This window comes from Pollicipes pollicipes, unplaced genomic scaffold (assembly GCF_011947565.3).
Source record: "Pollicipes pollicipes isolate AB1234 unplaced genomic scaffold, Ppol_2.1 Scaffold_2555;HRSCAF=2994_pilon_pilon_pilon, whole genome shotgun sequence".
Taxonomy (NCBI): Eukaryota; Metazoa; Arthropoda; class Thecostraca; order Pollicipedomorpha; family Pollicipedidae; genus Pollicipes; species Pollicipes pollicipes.
Genome location: NW_023596136.1, coordinates 18,712,505 through 18,729,304, shown reverse-complemented (window position 1 = coordinate 18,729,304; position 16,800 = coordinate 18,712,505). Strand labels below are relative to the sequence as shown.

The 16,800-nt window shown below is 63.0% G+C and overlaps 2 protein-coding genes across 2 annotated transcripts in view; one reads left to right on the top strand and one right to left on the bottom strand.

Moving 5' to 3' along the window:
* The first annotated feature begins 1,922 nt into the window (after positions 1-1,922).
* Positions 1,923-16,800, top strand: part of LOC119098751 (DNA repair protein XRCC3) — a 15,713-nt gene continuing 835 nt past the window's right edge. Inside the window, exons 1-5 of the mRNA XM_037221779.1 lie at positions 1,923-1,956; positions 2,237-2,358; positions 3,582-3,794; positions 8,762-8,883; positions 9,791-9,987. Of these exons, the coding sequence (XP_037077674.1) occupies positions 1,923-1,956; positions 2,237-2,358; positions 3,582-3,794; positions 8,762-8,883; positions 9,791-9,947 (648 nt within the window). The 3' untranslated portion in view covers positions 9,948-9,987. The remainder of the gene's footprint in view (positions 1,957-2,236; positions 2,359-3,581; positions 3,795-8,761; positions 8,884-9,790; positions 9,988-16,800) is intronic.
* LOC119098743 (exonuclease mut-7 homolog) overlaps positions 11,486-16,800 on the bottom strand; it is a 10,789-nt gene continuing 5,474 nt past the window's right edge. Inside the window, exons 8-14 of the mRNA XM_037221770.1 lie at positions 16,197-16,364; positions 15,552-15,733; positions 14,590-14,725; positions 12,856-13,073; positions 12,615-12,658; positions 11,907-12,069; positions 11,486-11,563 (exon numbers count right to left, since the gene is read on the bottom strand). Coding sequence (XP_037077665.1) covers positions 11,486-11,563; positions 11,907-12,069; positions 12,615-12,658; positions 12,856-13,073; positions 14,590-14,725; positions 15,552-15,733; positions 16,197-16,364 — 989 coding nt within the window. The remainder of the gene's footprint in view (positions 11,564-11,906; positions 12,070-12,614; positions 12,659-12,855; positions 13,074-14,589; positions 14,726-15,551; positions 15,734-16,196; positions 16,365-16,800) is intronic.

Genomic DNA, 16,800 nt, shown 5'->3' with positions numbered 1-16,800 from the left:
GAGGATCACCGAGCGGGCTCAGTACCGGGAAGGGATCACCGAGTCGGGGCTCAGTACCGGGAAGGGATCACCGAGCGGGCTCGAGTACCGGGAAGGGATCACCGAGCGGGCTCAGTACCGGGAAGGGATCACCGAGCGGGCTCAGTACCGGGAAGGGATCACCGAGCGGGCTCAGTACCGGGAAGGGATCACCGAGCGGGCTCAGTACCGGGAAGGGATCACCGAGCGGGCTCAGTACCGGAAGGATCACCGAGCGGGCTCAGTACCGGGAAGGGATCACCGAGCGGGCTCAGTACCGGGAAGGGATCACCGAGCGGGGCTCAGTACCGGGAAGGGATCACTGAGCGGGGCTCCGTACCGGGAAGGGATCACCGAGCGGGCTCAGTACCGGGAAGGGATCACCGAGCGGCTCAGTACCGGGAAGGGATCACCGAGCGGGCTCAGTACCGGGAAGGGATCACCGAGCGGCTCAGTACCGGGAAGGGATCACCGAGCGGGCTCAGTACCGGGAAGGGATCACCGAGCGGGGCTCAGTACCGGGAAGGGATCACCGAGCGGGGCTCAGTACCGGGAAGGGATCACCAAGCGGGCTCAGTACCGGGAAGGGATCACCGAGCGGCTCAGTACCGGGAAGGGATCACCGGGGGGGGGGGGGGGGGGGGGCTCAGTACCGGGAAGGGATCACCGAGCGGCTCAGTACCGGGAAGGGATCACCGAGCGGGGCTCAGTACCGGGAAGGGATCACCGAGCGGGGCTCAGTACCGGGAAGGGATCACCGAGCGGGGCTCAGTACCGGGAAGGGATCACCAAGCGGGCTCAGTGCCGGGAAGGGATCACCGAGCGGCTCAGTACCGGGAAGGGATCACCGGGGGGGGGGGGGGGGGGGCTCAGTACCGGGAAGGGATCACCGAGTGGGCTCAGTACCGGGAAGGGATCACCGAGCGGGGCTCAGTACCGGGAAGGGATCACCGAGCGGGGCTCAGTACCGGGAAGGGATCACCGAGCGGGGCTCAGTACCGGGAAGGGATCACCGAGTGGGGCTCAGTACCGGGAAGGGATCACCAAGCGGGCTCAGTACCGGGAAGGGATCACCGAGCGGGGCTTAGTACTGGGAAGGGATCACCGAGCGGGGGCTCAGTACCGGGAAGGGATCACCAAGCGGGCTCAGTACCGGGAAGGGATCACCGAGCGGCTCAGTACCGGGAAGGGATCACCGGGGGGGGGGGGGGGGGCTCAGTACCGGGAAGGGATCACCGAGTGGGCTCAGTACCGGGAAGGGATCACCGAGCGGGGCTCAGTACCGGGAAGGGATCACCGAGCGGGGCTCAGTACCGGGAAGGGATCACCGAGCGGGGCTCAGTACCGGGAAGGGATCACCGAGTGGGGCTCAGTACCGGGAAGGGATCACCGAGCGGGCTCAGTACCGGGAAGGGATCACCGAGTGGGGCTCAGTACCGGGAAGGGATCACCGAGCGGGGCTCAGTACCGGGAAGGGATCACCGAGCGGGGCTCAGTACCGGGAAGGGATCACCGAGTGGGGCTCAGTACCGGGAAGGGATCACCGAGCGGCTCAGTACCGGGAGGGGATCACCGAGTGGGGCTCAGTACCGGGAAGGGATCACCGAGTGGGGCTCAGTACCGGGAAGGGATCGCCAAGCGGGGCTCCGTACCGGGAGGGAAGCCCGCGCTGCGAAACCATGCGGCGCCCTGTTGGTGGCGTGGACCTCTGTTCTCTACCAGAAGTCATTGCAGATTCTCCTAGCATCGTCCAGTTGAAGTGTCTTATAATGAATCCGATTTGTTTTTCTCCATCAAGAGTGATTAGGTCGCAGACGCAGACGACATGAATCTTTCCTCACAACCCGGGTTGGTGCCTATTTAGTTTTCCGCTAGTCGCGACGGACTGCAATATTCTCTTTACGATGAAGTCATTGTGTTCGCCCGTTCACCGCCGATGTATGTCTCCTGGTCACGGCAGCAGATTACTAACCTATCGTTACTGATGGCAATGCATAGCCGTAAAGATCGCGTCCTATTTCCGTGCGTCTTGGAGCCATTGACTTGTGATCTTTTCAGCCATGCTTTAGTATTCTTCCACTACACGTGTCGGCGATATCCTCATTAGTCACTGCCTCGCTGGTTTAGGTTTAGTCCCTTTCCGCCGTGACTGGTACGACGAGCCGCTGCTGGCTGTCAATTAGTCCCCCTTGTGATGTGTATGGGTACCCGTCCCCAGCCGTGGTGTACGCCTGCACGGAGGACGCGTTCCCCGCGCGGCGTCTAGAGCAGCTAAGGGCCGCCCGCCGGCTGACCACCGCTGTCACAGACCTCATCCTGATCGAGCACGCACCGGACGTGGTGAGCAGATGGCAGTCTCCTCTCCCAGCCCGACCCGTCAAAGGTCAGCACCCGCTCACCACCACGCCCGTCACTGAGCGCCGCGCGTGGTGAGCAGGTGACGGTCCCCTCTCCCAGCCCGACCCGTCAAAGGTCAGCACCCGCTCACCACCACACCCGTCACTGAGCGCCGCATGCGGTGGGCAGACGACAGCCCCCCCCCCCTTCTTCCCAGCCCGACTCGTCAAAGGTCAGCACCCGCTCACCACCACACCCGTCACTGAGCACCGGACATGGTGAACAGACGACAGTCCCCTCTCCCAGCCCGACCCGTCAAAGGTCAGCACCCGCTCACCACCACACCCGTCACTGAGCACCGGACATGGTGAACAGACGACAGTCCCCTCTCCCAGCCCGACCCGTCAAAGGTCAGCACCCGCTCACCACCACGCCCGTCACTGAGCCCCGCACGTGGTGAGCGGATGACAGCCCCCCCCCCCCCCCTCTCCCAGCCCGACTAGTCAAAGGTCACCACCCGCTCACCACTACGTCACTGAGCGTCGCACGTGGGTGAACAAACGACAGCCCCCGCTCCCTCCCAGCCGGACCCGTCAAAGGTCAGCACCCGCTCACCACCACGCCCGTAACTGAGCGACGCACGTGGTAAGCAGACGACAGTCCCGGCCTTCCCCGCCTGATCCGCCAGCTGTCGCTCGCCTGGGGATCATTAAGTGCGTGCAGAAGAGCGAGGCGGACCTGTCATTGTGATGTCACCACTGCACCAATAAGCGTGGATAGCGTCACTGTCACCGTATTGTGTCTTCACTGCATCAGTCTGGTGCCGTTGCTATGATGTCTTTTTGAAACCGAAGACACCGTTTGATAGTATTATCAGTTGTGTGTGATTGTGCTCACGTTTCTCACCTTCTTTGTGTTCGTGGCGGATGACACCAGTCTTGCGCATTTTCCGCCCGCTCCTCAGGACAGTCTGCAGGTGTGCTGTGAGCAGCGCGTGCCTTCTGCGCCTGTGTCCCGGGCGCCTGTCTCACGAGCGCCGCCCGCTCCTCAGGACAGTCTGCAGGTGTGCTGTGAGCAGCGCGTGCCTTCAGCGCCTGTGTCCCGGGCGCCTGTCTCACGAGCGCCGCCCGCTCCTCAGGACAGTCTGCAGGTGTGCTGTGAGCAGCGCGTGCCTTCTGCGCCTGTGTCCCGGGCGCCTGTCCTCACGAGCGCCGCCCGCTCCTCAGGACAGTCTGCAGGTGTGCTGTGAGCGGCGCGTGCCGCAGCTGGCCGGCCGGCGGCCGCTCTGCGCACTCATCATCGACTCTGTGGCCGCCCACTTCCGGTGCCAGTACGAGGCCGGCGAGGGCGGCCGGCGCGCGCGCGATCTCCAGACGCTGGCCGGCACGCTGCGTCGCCTCAGCCGACAGCACAGCGTGGCTGTGCTCTGCGTGAACCAGGTCAGAGACGTCGCTCCGCGGCGCCGCTCCAGCCACGGCCGCCTGCGCCGGTCTGGCGCGCTCTTGTGGCGGCTGCATGGGTTGTGTGGTATGCCATGGATAGAGCTCGCAGCAGCAGCAGCAGCCGCCATGGGTAGAGCTCGCAGCAGCAGCAGCCGTCATGTGAGAGCTCGCAGCAGCAGCAGCTTCGCTCGCCAGGCGTGGCCCGATCTCCACACTGGCGAATTTAAGAGCATTCACAAACGCGCCAAGGTGGGACGTATTAGGTGCACAAAAATTTGTGCGGTATGTGCGCATTTTGGACCGACGTGCTGCAGGGGCAATTACTCACCAATTACCACCACTGATTCGTATTTGACGCAGATCTGGTCAGGAAAGATTGGCTGGTGTCAACATTGCTAGTTCGCTGCGTCTCGTTTTCGATCCAGTTGTTGTGAATGGATGTAAACGTCAGCATTTGACATGCCATCACACTGTTCGGTGCAAGACGACGGAATATCTGACGGAGCTCAGTATGTTTGGGGATGACAATTTATTTAAGATGTTCACGTATGTTTGAAGGACGTCATTTGACTGGCTACGTCTAGCTGCCAAACCAAATCTCCATTAAAAGACATTCAGATGAGTCAGTGCACAACGGTGCAATGCCAGTAAGGTGCCGAATTGGGTGGGGGAGATGATGGCATTGAAGAACTTCCACGATAGATGGTGTCAGAACCTGAGGCGAATACATTCAGACGCCTTTGAAAAACGTGTGAGAAGATTATATCGTGGACGATGTCTGCTATGCAAATGTCGTAGGCGCATGAATGTGAATTCCAGCAGACTTCATTGGACAGGTCCATGAACCTGTGGCAGACGCGGAACCGCAATTTTTACGCTTTGGAAGACGACGTGGTGCCGATTTTCGGTCTTCGTCGCGGGCCATGGAGCGGCGCTTACAAACTGGCGCCACTGAATAAGTAGCAGGTGGTCGGCGTGTCGCGGCGTCCGCGCTCCTCTGCCCCGGTGCCCACGGTGACCCCCGTACTCCCCTGTTACGGCGCCGGACACTGCCGGGGCAGGCATCGGTCGCGTCAAAATGGGGCCGGCCGTACCCGGCGACACGTCAGCTGACGTCCGTTTCACGTTCCCCGCCAGCTGTTCATGTTCCGCGCCGCGGCCATCTTGGCGGTGCCCGCGTTTGCTCTGAGCAAGCGAGAGTTCGAACTTTGCGGATCCCTGCGAAGATGCGGACTGTCTTTCTGCCGGTCACCACCCGTGCCCCATATTCCATGTGGTTAATAGTGTGTGTGTTTATACCTTATGGGCATCAACAAAGGTCTTCCAGGCCCCAAAATGGGATTCGAATGCTTTAAAGGTACCATGAATTCAAAATAAAAACCCGTATGGTGGCGACGTGGGGCCCCTGTAGCCCGGTTTGGCCTGTCCTAGGGGGAATTTGCCTACGCCATTGGAATGTGATCGGTATGTATTGGAAGTAGATACGCGTTTAGTACTACGTAACGCCTGGCCGCCAGGCGCTTTGCAATGAATGGCAAGGATGAGTGGCTGGCAAAAGGTAGATTCGATAGAGAATGGGAGATGCCGCAACTTTTCAGGCATGTAAGTCAAACATATGTGTGGGGAAGCTCAATCCCTTTAGTGTTGTGCTCACATTGGAGACCATTGGGACAGGGGGCGTAATCAAGAGATGGGAGAATTTTGTGGCCATGTCTGTCACCCCTCACAGGTAGTGGGACCCTAATGCCTTTTGATAGTTCAAACGCCCGCAGAGCTCATTTAACGTGAAAAGGTCCCCCGAGACCTCAAAATAGGGTTTCGTTCTTAAAGGCTAATCCGAACGTAAAATAGGGCCGAAGCGACCATCAGTGACACCCCATTTGGCTAGAAGGTTCCCTTTGATCAATTTCAACCGCTCTTGGCCGAAATTCTAGCCACGTGTTTGCATTCGGGCACGTTAGATCGAGTCCACCAACGAAAAGTCGTCCACGGTCTTACCCAAACATACAGCATTGATCAGCTTAAAAACGGAGCACAAGCAGTTCCGGCATCCACCTGGGCGGCGTTCCCCATCGGCAGTGTCTACCTGAGTTGCTACTTATGATGTCGCGTGTGCACACGTCGTACACAAGCGACTATACTCGTAGCCGTAGGGAATGTTGTGCCGCACGTACCTGTGACGTCGGGCGTTGCGACTTTGGACGGCGATTGGTTGGGAATGGAGAACGCGGCCTTGAAACCGCCTCTGACCAGTCAAAGCCCGCAGCGTTTGTGCGATCACGTGTGCGGTCCGGTGATCCCTGCCAGCCAATCAGCGCGAGCGGTGGTTTCGCAGCGCGCGGTCCGGCCCTGTCGCCCAGACGGTGTCCAGACGGCTGGCTCCTGTGGTGCGCGTGGGGCGTCTGTGGCCGCGGCGGGGCACCACGCGCTGAGCGAAGGGGCGACTGAGTGCACGAGCCATGGGACCGAGCGGCTGCTGCGTGACCGCGCTGATGGCGCTGGTCGCCACCGCCACCGCCACCGCCCAGCTGGGGGCGGTGGGCGGCTCGCCGGCCCAGCTCGGCAAGTGGCCGTGGATAGCGCTGTTTGGCCGCCAGACCGACGCCGGCCCGACCGAGTGGTTCTGTGGCGGCACCCTGATCCATGCCCGCTACGTGCTGACGGCGGCGCACTGCGTGCAGCCCGAGCGAGCGGCCGCCGTCAGAGTGCGGCTGGGTGACCACACGCTCTCCGTGAGCTCGGAGGGTGGCGCACCAGGAGCGGCGCGTGGCGGCCGTGCTGCACCACCCGCAGTACAGTCCCTGGCAGAATGACATCGCGCTGGTGCGGCTGGCGCAGCCGGCGGAGCTGACCGCGGCCGTGCAGCCGCTGGCTCTGCCGGCGCCCGGCGCGCCCGTGCCCACCGGGCTGGACGTCGAGGCGGCCGGCTGGGGCCATCTCGAGTTCGCCGGCGACACGCCCGACGTGCTGCACGAGGTGCCGCTGCGCGTGACTGACGCGGCCGCCTGCGAGGAGGCGTACCTGGCCGCGCCGCAGTTTAGGGCTCGCTTCCCAGGTGGATTTCAGGACACAAAGGTGTGCGCCGGCAGCCGGGACTCGGTGGCGCGTGACGCCTGCCACGGCGACTCGGGCGGCCCGCTGATGGCGCCGCGGCCCGGCGGCGACGCCTACGAGCTGGTGGGCATCGTGTCGACCGGCTACGGCTGCGGCAACCCAAAGTACCCGGGCATCTACACCAGGGTGTCTGCGTACGTCGACTGGATCCGGGACAACATGGAGTAATAGCTCTGCCCTCCCCCTCCCCCCCCCCCCCCCCTAGAGTGGGGGCGCCGGACTTCCACGGAGATCCCGTTCGGGTGCCTGGCCGAAACCCGGCAACGGTCTCCCGCAGCATGAGCACGCTCCCATGACACCGACTCCCAGCGTGGGAGCACCAAGGATGCCTATTTGTATCGCGCGCTGCACAAGTCTTTCACGGATAGTCTGTTTTAGGAGGCACGGTGTGCGGTCGGTTGGATAACGCCGCGTTGTGCGCTACCGAGGCAGTATTTGAATGATTGTGTTCATTTCCCGCCCAGCCTGGCTGTGTGGAACGTTCATGTCTTTCTGCAGGAGAATGTGCTAGTGATGGCGTGGCCCTGATTGTGCGTTGTTTTAATCCTTCCATGTAATAAACTTGCGTAACAATGGTTTTGGCCTTGTTGCCGCGTTAGGTTTGAAGGCTGGCCGTAATTACCACGCCGTTCGGCGCTGGTCATCCTAGCATGGCCCCACGAACGGACACTGAATACTGGCGAGGTTTAGCCATGGACGTGTCCCATACGGGGCCCGCCCGGGGTCGTGTCGACGTCTGATCAGGATCAGACTTCTGATGGAGACTGATGTGGTCCATTCACGTCTGCGTGCGATGGTCGGGCTCCGTGGCACTACTGACGTGATACGGCGTCAGGCACGCTGCATTATGGTGCGGAACACTTCCAGGCCGCCTCCTATCGCAGCGTTGCACTGCTGTCATACCTGGTATACACTGGTAGCGGGGTCAGGTGGAGTTGCAGGCATTATCGCCAGAGCCATCGGCCCGTGGCGCGAGCTGTTCAAGCGGACTGGCTAGTGTTGACAGGGCGTTTGCTTGTGAAGAACCGACCCTCCTCGCTAACGCCAGCGATGAAGATCCCCTGCGGCAGAACTTCACGAAACTCGTTGGGAAGGCGACTGGCAGATCTGCGAACAACCTCTCTTTTGTTTTGCATTTGGGATGTTGACAGGCTTTGAGTATTTACATAGCGTTTTGCAAATTTGAATGAGCTGAGCGCTTCGGGGCGTGTTCCTGTGATTTGAAGGTGATGCTTAGCAACGACCGTGGTCACCGGCTAGCCGCGTTCGCCGCTTTCCACCGGACTCACGTGCTCGGTATGGTAGGTGAGGTAACGGGTGTGGTTGACGCGTACACCGCCAATTTTGACGACGGCATCTGTCACCGATCTTGATTGGTCAGCAGATTGCAGATCCGTTGAGTGGTTTTACCCCAGCCTAGTTTTTACCATAATGCCTGACTAGTGGCTAACTAGTAATTCGCCTCTCGGGTCAGCGGCGATGGAACTGATGTGGAGATGGGGAACTCAGTTTCGCCTTTTGCTTGCGCCGCCGTAGGGTTTATGTGAAATGTTACTAGGGATTGCTCCCCCCCCCCCCTTGCCCCTCTAGTCTGCCGTTCCTGCCTCAGACCATGACACGCCTACAGATGGGGGGGGGGGGGGGAGACAGCGATCATCACCTCCCTGAGTATGAACATGTGGTTTCAGTTCAGTTCCTCCTTCCACGTGACCACTTCGCGTTGCTGCTAGAGCCCAGAGCGCGCAGTATTCGCCTCAGTTTGTTCAGCGTCCGACTGCGCGCGCTGATCGGCGCCGGGGCGCGTCTTGTGGCGGCCGTGCCGCTGACGGCGTGACGTATCCGGCCGGCAGGTGACGAGCGTGCCGCGTGACGGGGCGGCCGGCGGCGTGACGCCGGCGCTGGGCCTCGCCTGGGCCACCCAGGTGACATGCCGGCTCCAGACGACGCGCACCAGGTTCAGCCTGGCGCACCGGTGAGTGCGGCCCGCCACAGGTGGTCGGGGGCGGCTCGCCGGCGCTCGGGCCGCACCGTGACGCGCTGGGGAGGGCCGCGGTCAGACGGCACCCTCGACCTCCCTTGGCGGGGTCTGGCCGCGTGAATGGACTAGCCTGGCTCACAGGACGGCGTCGGTCTTGTCACGGTTCTCCGGCGCTGTGGGCCCCCGATGGTCGAGAAGGCGCGGCCTGCCCGTCCTGTCGGGTCACATCCTACCAGGGCTGATATGTTGCAACTTGCTTGACCGGAGTATTACTGCTGCGGCCAGAGCGATTTCGCTGACGCGGGCGCTGCCGCCAAAGTCGGGGCGGGGCGCCCATTGGCTGTGCTTTTGCGTGGTCTGCTGTAAGGCACCGAATGGTTGCTGGTGTTGTAAATGACCCTGCAAGGCTTGGACAATCGATGCTATTACCTGCTAGTGTCAATCGTGGTTTTGGACGAAAATCCTTCACCAGCTTTTGTTTTTTTTTTCTCTCTCATCAGGTTCGTCTAAAAGCACCAAAAGAGTACCGGGAGGCACGGGCGCGATTTCTCTAATTTGGTTCGAGAAGAAAGTAGTTGAACTAATAACAAACACCAAAACTGTCCCCAAAGCAAGGCTCAAAACTAGAACCGGACTGTAACATGCTTGATTATCAAAGAGGGTACGATTAGGTATGGACTGAAATCTCCTCACAGTATTATTGTAGCTGAAATTACATCTGTTTCGTAAACCGCATTACTGACATCTGGCCTCCGCGTGGAGACCCGAACAGCGCTTGCTACTATTGCCTTCAGTATTCACACATCACAGAAACAAGCCTGGCGTGAACACCATCATCAGCATCCCGCAGCTTTGGTGCGTGTCCTGCCCGTGTAACGGCGGCCGGCGTGCCACACCGCAGGGAGCGGCCGTCGGAGGCGGCGCCGCGGCTCATGCAGCTGCGCGTGCACTCGGCGTCCCACCTGGCAGCCGACGCCGCCTACTACCAGATCGAGGCGGGCGGAGTGCGCGGCGTGCCCGTCACGGACAGCACGCTGCTCGTGCCGCTGCCCGACTGAGCGCCGCCGCCTCGGCCCGCCATCGAATCCACCAACTGCTGTGAGTTTGTCAGCGTTGTATGGTTTGCGGTGGATAGCGGATCTGTGTGTTGGCGGTCGGCTTCTCCTGGACGAGCACAGCCATCGGTGATTTGTTAATAATACCGTTTTATACTGTTGTGGTATTTTACGATGCCCTGGTCAATACAGGTGTATGTTCGCCGACCCTGGCTCTGTGCTCATGCTGGCTGCCGTGTTGTGCGGCCACATACCAGCCGGTTGGCCGGCTCAAACCCAGGGCTCGGTACAGTCACGCTCAGGCGCTCCAGCTCCGGCGCAGCTTGACCGGTCCCGGCAGTTACGCTCAGGTGCTGCAGCTCCGGCGCAGCTTGGCCAGTCCCGGCAGTTGCACTCAAGAGCTCCAGCTCCGGTGCAGCTTGGCCAGTCCTGGCAGCTGACGGCTGCAGCGTTGACGTTAGCGTGACCATGTGGCTCGCCTTGACTTACGCGTCACTCCAATTTCCTAAGACGCGGGGCTGAACAAACGCCGATTCGACGTCTCTGATCTTTGGGCCCACGCGCGGTTCGTTACTCGAATGCCGACCGCACTGCCGCTCCTCTCACACAGCGCGCTGGGTCTGGGCCCGGCACCTGTCGCCTGCAGCCAGCACGCGTGCTTCGGCTGCCGACCAGGGCCGGCGGCGCCGCACGGGAGCGCGTGACAAAGGCCACCTCTGGCTGTCCGGAGCCCGTGTGTATTTCCGCCGCGGCAGCCCTCCTTCCCGCTCTTCCGCCGTTTGCACAGCACACGCCGTTTGTACACTCGCCTATCACAGTGGCGGCGCGGCGCCCGGGCCGCCCGCGCGTCGTACTCCCGAGTGGTGCCAGCAGCAGTGAAGGCAGCGGTCGCGCCACAGCCCTGCCAGGCTCCAGTAAAACCATCTTCCCGCCCCGCCCCGCCCCGGCGCGCGTAGTGCGCGCATCACAGTATGTCGGGCGGGCGCTTCCCACGAGAGGAGCCACATTCCAGCCCAGAGCGGCGCGCTACAGAGCACCCCGGGTATGGTCGCCGAGGGACAGCAACAAGCAACAGAACAAAGCCCGGCGTATCATAATTGTCTAGGATTATCGGCGTGAGCCGCATGTCCGCCGGCGCGGCGCGCCCAGCACGTCCGGCGCTGTGCCTGCGCCTGCCGAAGGGTGCGGGCGTCGTCGTCGGCCGGCTCGCGAGCAGCCCGGCGGCGCTAGAAGTATCCGCCGTTAGACTCCGAGTCCGAGTCAGAGCCGCACGTCCGCCGGCGCGGCGCGCCCAGCACGTCCGGCGCTGTGTCCGGCGCCTGCTGAAGGGTGTGGGCGTCGTCGGCCGGCTCGCGAGCAGCCCGGCGGCGCTAGAAGTATCCGCCGTCGGACTCCGAGTCCGAGTCAGAGCCGCACGTCCGCTGGCGCGGCGCGCCCAGCACGTCCGGCGCTGTGGCGGCGCCTGCTGAAGGGTGTGGGCGTCGTCGGCCGGCTCGCGAGCAGCCCGGCGGCGCTAGAAGTATCCGCCGTCGGACTCCGAGTCAGGAGCCGCACGCCATGCTCATGGAGTTGAGCTGGGCGGTGGGCGCGGCGTCGGTGGGGCCTCCGCACGCGCCCTCCTGCGGCAGACACGGACGATGGGTCAGCGGCACGCCGGCCCGGTCAGCTCGGCGGCGCACAGACGCCTCGGCGCTGGAGGCGCGCTTGGTCGTCACTGACTAGTGTCAAGTGCTTTAGTACCGATCGATGATCAGAATGGCAACAATACACCACCAGTGCAAAACGGAACAGCGCTGACCTGGGTCAAGAGGCCGTGGCGCAGGATAGTCACGGATGGACAGACACCCCGAGCAGCGGCGGCGGGAAGGGGGCACACCAACCAGCCCAGAAGAGCACGCACGGCCACCGGCCGAGCCGCGCCGTTCTGCGCCGAGCGCGGCTGCGTGGCCGCGGCGTACTCACCCCGTGCGCCCCGCCCACAATGCGGCCCAGGCCCGCCATGTATTTGCCGTAGTGGGAGCCGGCCCAGTAGACGTGGCCGCAGCTCTGGCACACGTAGAAGGTGTCGGTGGCGTCCAGAGTGGTGGTGTGCAGGCCGGCCGCCTGCACCAACACCGTGCAGTCGCTGGAGGGGCAGGGGGAGGGAGGTCAGTCGGACCACCGCTGCACAGCCCGCCGCGACAGGAGACCCGCTGCGGACGCCGCTCTCCCGGGCGGGCAGCCAACAGCGGGTGACGAATCGCAGCTGTGCGACGCTGCGGTCGGAGCGAACACGCCGCCAGTGACAGCGGCCGCGCTGCTCGAGCCGCCACGGCACAGCACATCCGCTGGTCTGCCGCGACTGTCCAGCGACAGCAGGCGCCACGCCAACCTCATGATACGGTGACGTGTTGGTATTTCGAGCGAGACGTGAAGCCCCACAAGCCAGCCGCTTCCCGACGCATCTCCCTGTAGACCACTCATCCCGTACGAGCAGATGGCCTGGCCCGCTTTCCCACAGTCCGTGCCTCGCTGGCGTCCCCGTCCGCGGGAGCGGCGCGCGCCGTCTCGGCTCACCTGACGGCGCCTGTGTTGAGGTCGACCAGCGGGCCGCCGGGCTCGAGGTCGACGTATTCGGGGCGCCGCCCGGCGCCGCGGCCGCCGCTCACCAGCCGGTCCCGCAGCTGGCGCATCACGCCGCCCGGCACGTGCCAGTAGTCGCCCGAGTTACAGTGCTGGCGGCCGAGCCACCGTCGGTCACGTACGAGTTATGGATGTCGCGACGGAGTTACACGGGCGCTACCATCATGCGCGGGTGTCACGCATGTCACACTTGTCACAGAGATGTCGCGCGGCGGTGCCAGAGGCGTCCCACGACGGTCGCGCAGGTGGCACGGCCGTGACACGTGGTCCGCGGCCTGCCGAGCCCCACCTGACAGCGGCGCAGCACGTCCTCGGGAGCCACGTCCAGCATGAAGTGGCGGACCACCTCCTCCAGCTGGTCGGCGGCACGCTCCGCCGCCACGTGGTAGCAGTGGCCGGCCGGCACAAGGCCGACCATGCGCCGGTGCAGGGCGCGGCCGCGCGTCAGGATGATGCGTCCCTCGCGCTGCGCCAGCACCACGCACGTGTCGTGATCCTCGCCGTTCTCTGCGGGCACGACCGGCGCGGGTTCGCGGCGCTCGGTGGCGGCGGGGTTGGGCGCGCGTCTTCGTCCCCAAGCCGACGCAACAGGTCCAATTGTTGGGTGGGTGTCGGGCGGCGGGAGCAGGGGTCGTCCCACGGTCACAGCAAAACGCCCAAGGTATTATTCACGCGCACGCACTGCTTTTGATCGACACGAGCGAGAGCAACAGAGTTCATCTAAACAGGTTACCCGGGAGCTGCGATGGCCCGACCAGTGCACATCTGGGGTACTTGGCCCCGTAGCCCTGAGTCGGATCCGTCATAAACGCCGCTGGAGTCCACATGGCATGCCACTCGTCAGCGCTTCAGCGCCGGTCAACTGAACCGTGCTTCCACGTGCCGTTGGTGTCATCGCATGGACGAGGTGTTGTTCATGGGTACTGGCACGAAAGCACAAAACAGCATCAACAAATTGCGAATTGTGGGCACCGTTGACAGGTAAACCACACATATCGATAGCCTGTAGCTGTCGAGTACCGAAACCAGTTCTTGTTTGTGCGATTACCAATGCCAAGTATCAACATTCGTAAAGTGAACACTCAAGACAATCGCAGACAGCATTCCGCTATTTTGCTAATAAACCAAGACCATCAACTGTTGAATTATTAATTGCAATTATGAATCACCATAAAAACGAAACCTACGCACGCACGCACGCACGCACGCACGCACGCACGCACCAGCTTGCACCAGCGTGTGGCGTGGCCGAAGCTCCCAGCGCCCCGACTGACCGAGTGCTGGGATACTTGTCACACGGCAGGGGCACACCGGCGCTGCGGCGGTGCCTACATTCTAAGACAGGGGCAATCACTTTGGTTGGAAGGGGGCAAAAAGCATGACCGAGTACGACTGTGTCGGCCCCGCAGCGCCCTGACTGACCGAGTATGACTGTCGGCTCCCCAGCACCCCGACTGACCGAGTATGACTGTGTCGACCCCCCAGCGTCCTGACTGACCGAGTATGACTGTGCCGGCCCCCAGTGCCCCGACTGACCGAGTATGACTGTCGGTTCCCCAGCACCACGACTCACCGAGTATGACTGTGTCGGCCCCCAGCGTCCTGACTGACCAAGTATGACTGTGTCGGCCCCGCAGCGCCCTGACTGACCGAGTATGACTGTCGGCTCTCCCAGCACCCTGACTGACCGAGTATGACTGTCGGCTCCCCAGCACCCCGACTGACCGAGTATGACTGTCGGCTCCCCAGCACCCCGACTGACCAAGTATGACTGTCGGCTCCCCAGCAACCCGACTGACCGAGTATGACTGTCGGCCCCCCAGCGCCCCGACTGACCGAGTATGACTGTCGGCCCCCCAGCGTCTTGACTGACCGAGTATGACTGTGTCGGCCCCCCAGCGTCCTGACTGACCGAGTATGACTGTCGGCTCCCCAGTGCCCCGACTGACCGAGTATGACTGTCGGCCCCCCAGTGCCCCGACTGACCGAGTATGACTGTCGGCTCCCCAGCGCCCCGACTGACCGAGTATGACTGTGTCGGCTCCGATGCTGCGCAGCTTCTTGCCCAGGCCCTGCACCATGGTGTCGCACACGGCGCGGAACGCCGCCGGCCGGATGGCGCGCGCGTTCGGCGGCGGCGCGTTCTCCAGCTCGGGCCCCTGCGGCCGACGGCGGGTCACACCGGCGCTGTGGCGGCGCTTACATTCTAAGACTGGGGCAATCACTTTGGTTGGAATGGGCAAAAAACAAGGGGCTCCAACAAACATGATAACCTGCCCCAGCGATTGCCTCATTTGCGAAAAAGCCCCCGGATCTGGCGCGCTTCCTTTCGAGATTGTGGAAGCTTCCACGCCGACCCGTGGCAATACCTTTGAGACCAGGCAGCGGCGAGGCCTGGGGGCGCGGTTCTGCACGTCTCCGTACCTCAGGCGGGGGGGGGGGGGGGGGGCGGCACAGTTCTGCATGTCCCCGCAGCTCAGGCGGGGAGGACCGGCGGCGCGGTCCTGCACGTCCCGGCACTTCAGGCGGGGACGGCCGGCGGCACGGTTCTGCACGTCCTTACACCTCAGGCGGCTCGTGACGAGCCACCGAGCTGTGCCTGTGTCGGCAACTTTGGTCTTAGCGCGGCTACCGCAGGTGCACCGAGTGAGGGGTCGGCCGGCCGACGCCTGGGTACGCGGCTGCGTCGGCGAACGGGGACCGACGGCCGCCACCAAACGCGTCCGGCAGATCAGGTGCAGGCGGAAGCTGGTCTCGACCGCCACCGCGGCGGGTCTGTGCATGGCACGAGTCACCATCGCATGCCAGATGCCAATGGTGGAGCTCCGGCATGCGATAACACCACAGCAGCTGGCGGCAGCGGCCGGCCATGACCGCTGAGTGACGCGGCACTGACAGGACAGGAGGGGGGGGGGGGGGGGGGGCGGACCGACACCGGCAACAGGGCGCAGCCTGCCCGCACGGCATCCCGTGGACGGCACTGACCTTGCCCGCGGGCGCGGCGGGCCTCTTTTTCTGCTTGTTCTTGGCGGCCGACGGCGCCTTGGCGGGCGCCGCGGTGTTTGTGATGATGCACTTGAGAACGGCGGCCGGCGTGGTGCCCTCGCGGTCGTACAGCGCGTCCCGCAGTGTGTTGTATACCTCGATCAGGCAGTAGGCGTCCGAGGCTGTCCGACACAGGACAACACCGGTCACCGTAGCGACAGGACGGTGAGCGGGGTCTCACCCGAGAGCACAACCACCCGCATGTCAACACGAGGTCGAACCATACGCAGCGTCCCCTTAGGTCCGGCACAGCGCGTCAGCAGGCAGGTCAATCAAACCGTCAAATCATGATGCGCTATACTGTCATTGTCATTGGGCTTTACGACGCACCCAGTTGCTGAGATTATATGACATCGTCTGCCTCTCACCCTGGCAGGAATGGCAGGCAGTGTCGGGAATCGAACCCCGTACCTCTGGTTTCCCAGACGCACAGTGGTTAACGCAGACGTGTTAACCACTCCGCTACCGGCACCCCCGATGCGCCATGTTGGTGGCGGGGCCGGGCGGCCCGGACCGTCACTGGACGACACCTCTGTCGAGCCCCCGCCGCCGACCGGCCGACGCCCGGCGCTGACGGCCGCTCACCGGCGTACTGCAGCTGGCTGGAGCGCAGCGGACGGCGACCCCAGTTGGAGCACTGTTCCTCCTTGTTGAGCGGCTTGCCCAGGCACTTGCGCACCAGCTCGCTGAGGCCCTTGACCGCTTCCTTGGACTTGCGGCGGCCGGCGCCGTCCTGGCCGCGCGCGGCCGGCGCTGACGGCAGAGGCGCAGCCAGCGTCATGCTGCGTAGCTAAATAGTCTCCCAAATCTCAACACTCATCACTAGAACTGCCTTTCGGTCGCTGTTGTGTGTGTGATTGGGGCTTTACGACGCACTCAGCTGCTGAGGCTATATGGCGTCGCCCGCCTCTCACCCTAGCAGGAAGGGCGGGCACTGTGGGGAATCGAACCCCGTACCTCTGGTTTCCCAGACGCGCAGTGGTTGACGCAGACGTGTTAACCACTACACTACCGGCACCCCTTTCGGTTGCTAAAAGAGTGGTTAGTTTTCATTCATATCATTACAGGCATTATTGATTGCCTGCGCGCGCGACCGCCGGACTGACGAGTCATGCAATGTGGACACAGTGACCGGACTAGCGGTTCGTGCACGCGGCGGCCGGACTGGCGACTCATGCAATGTGGGCAC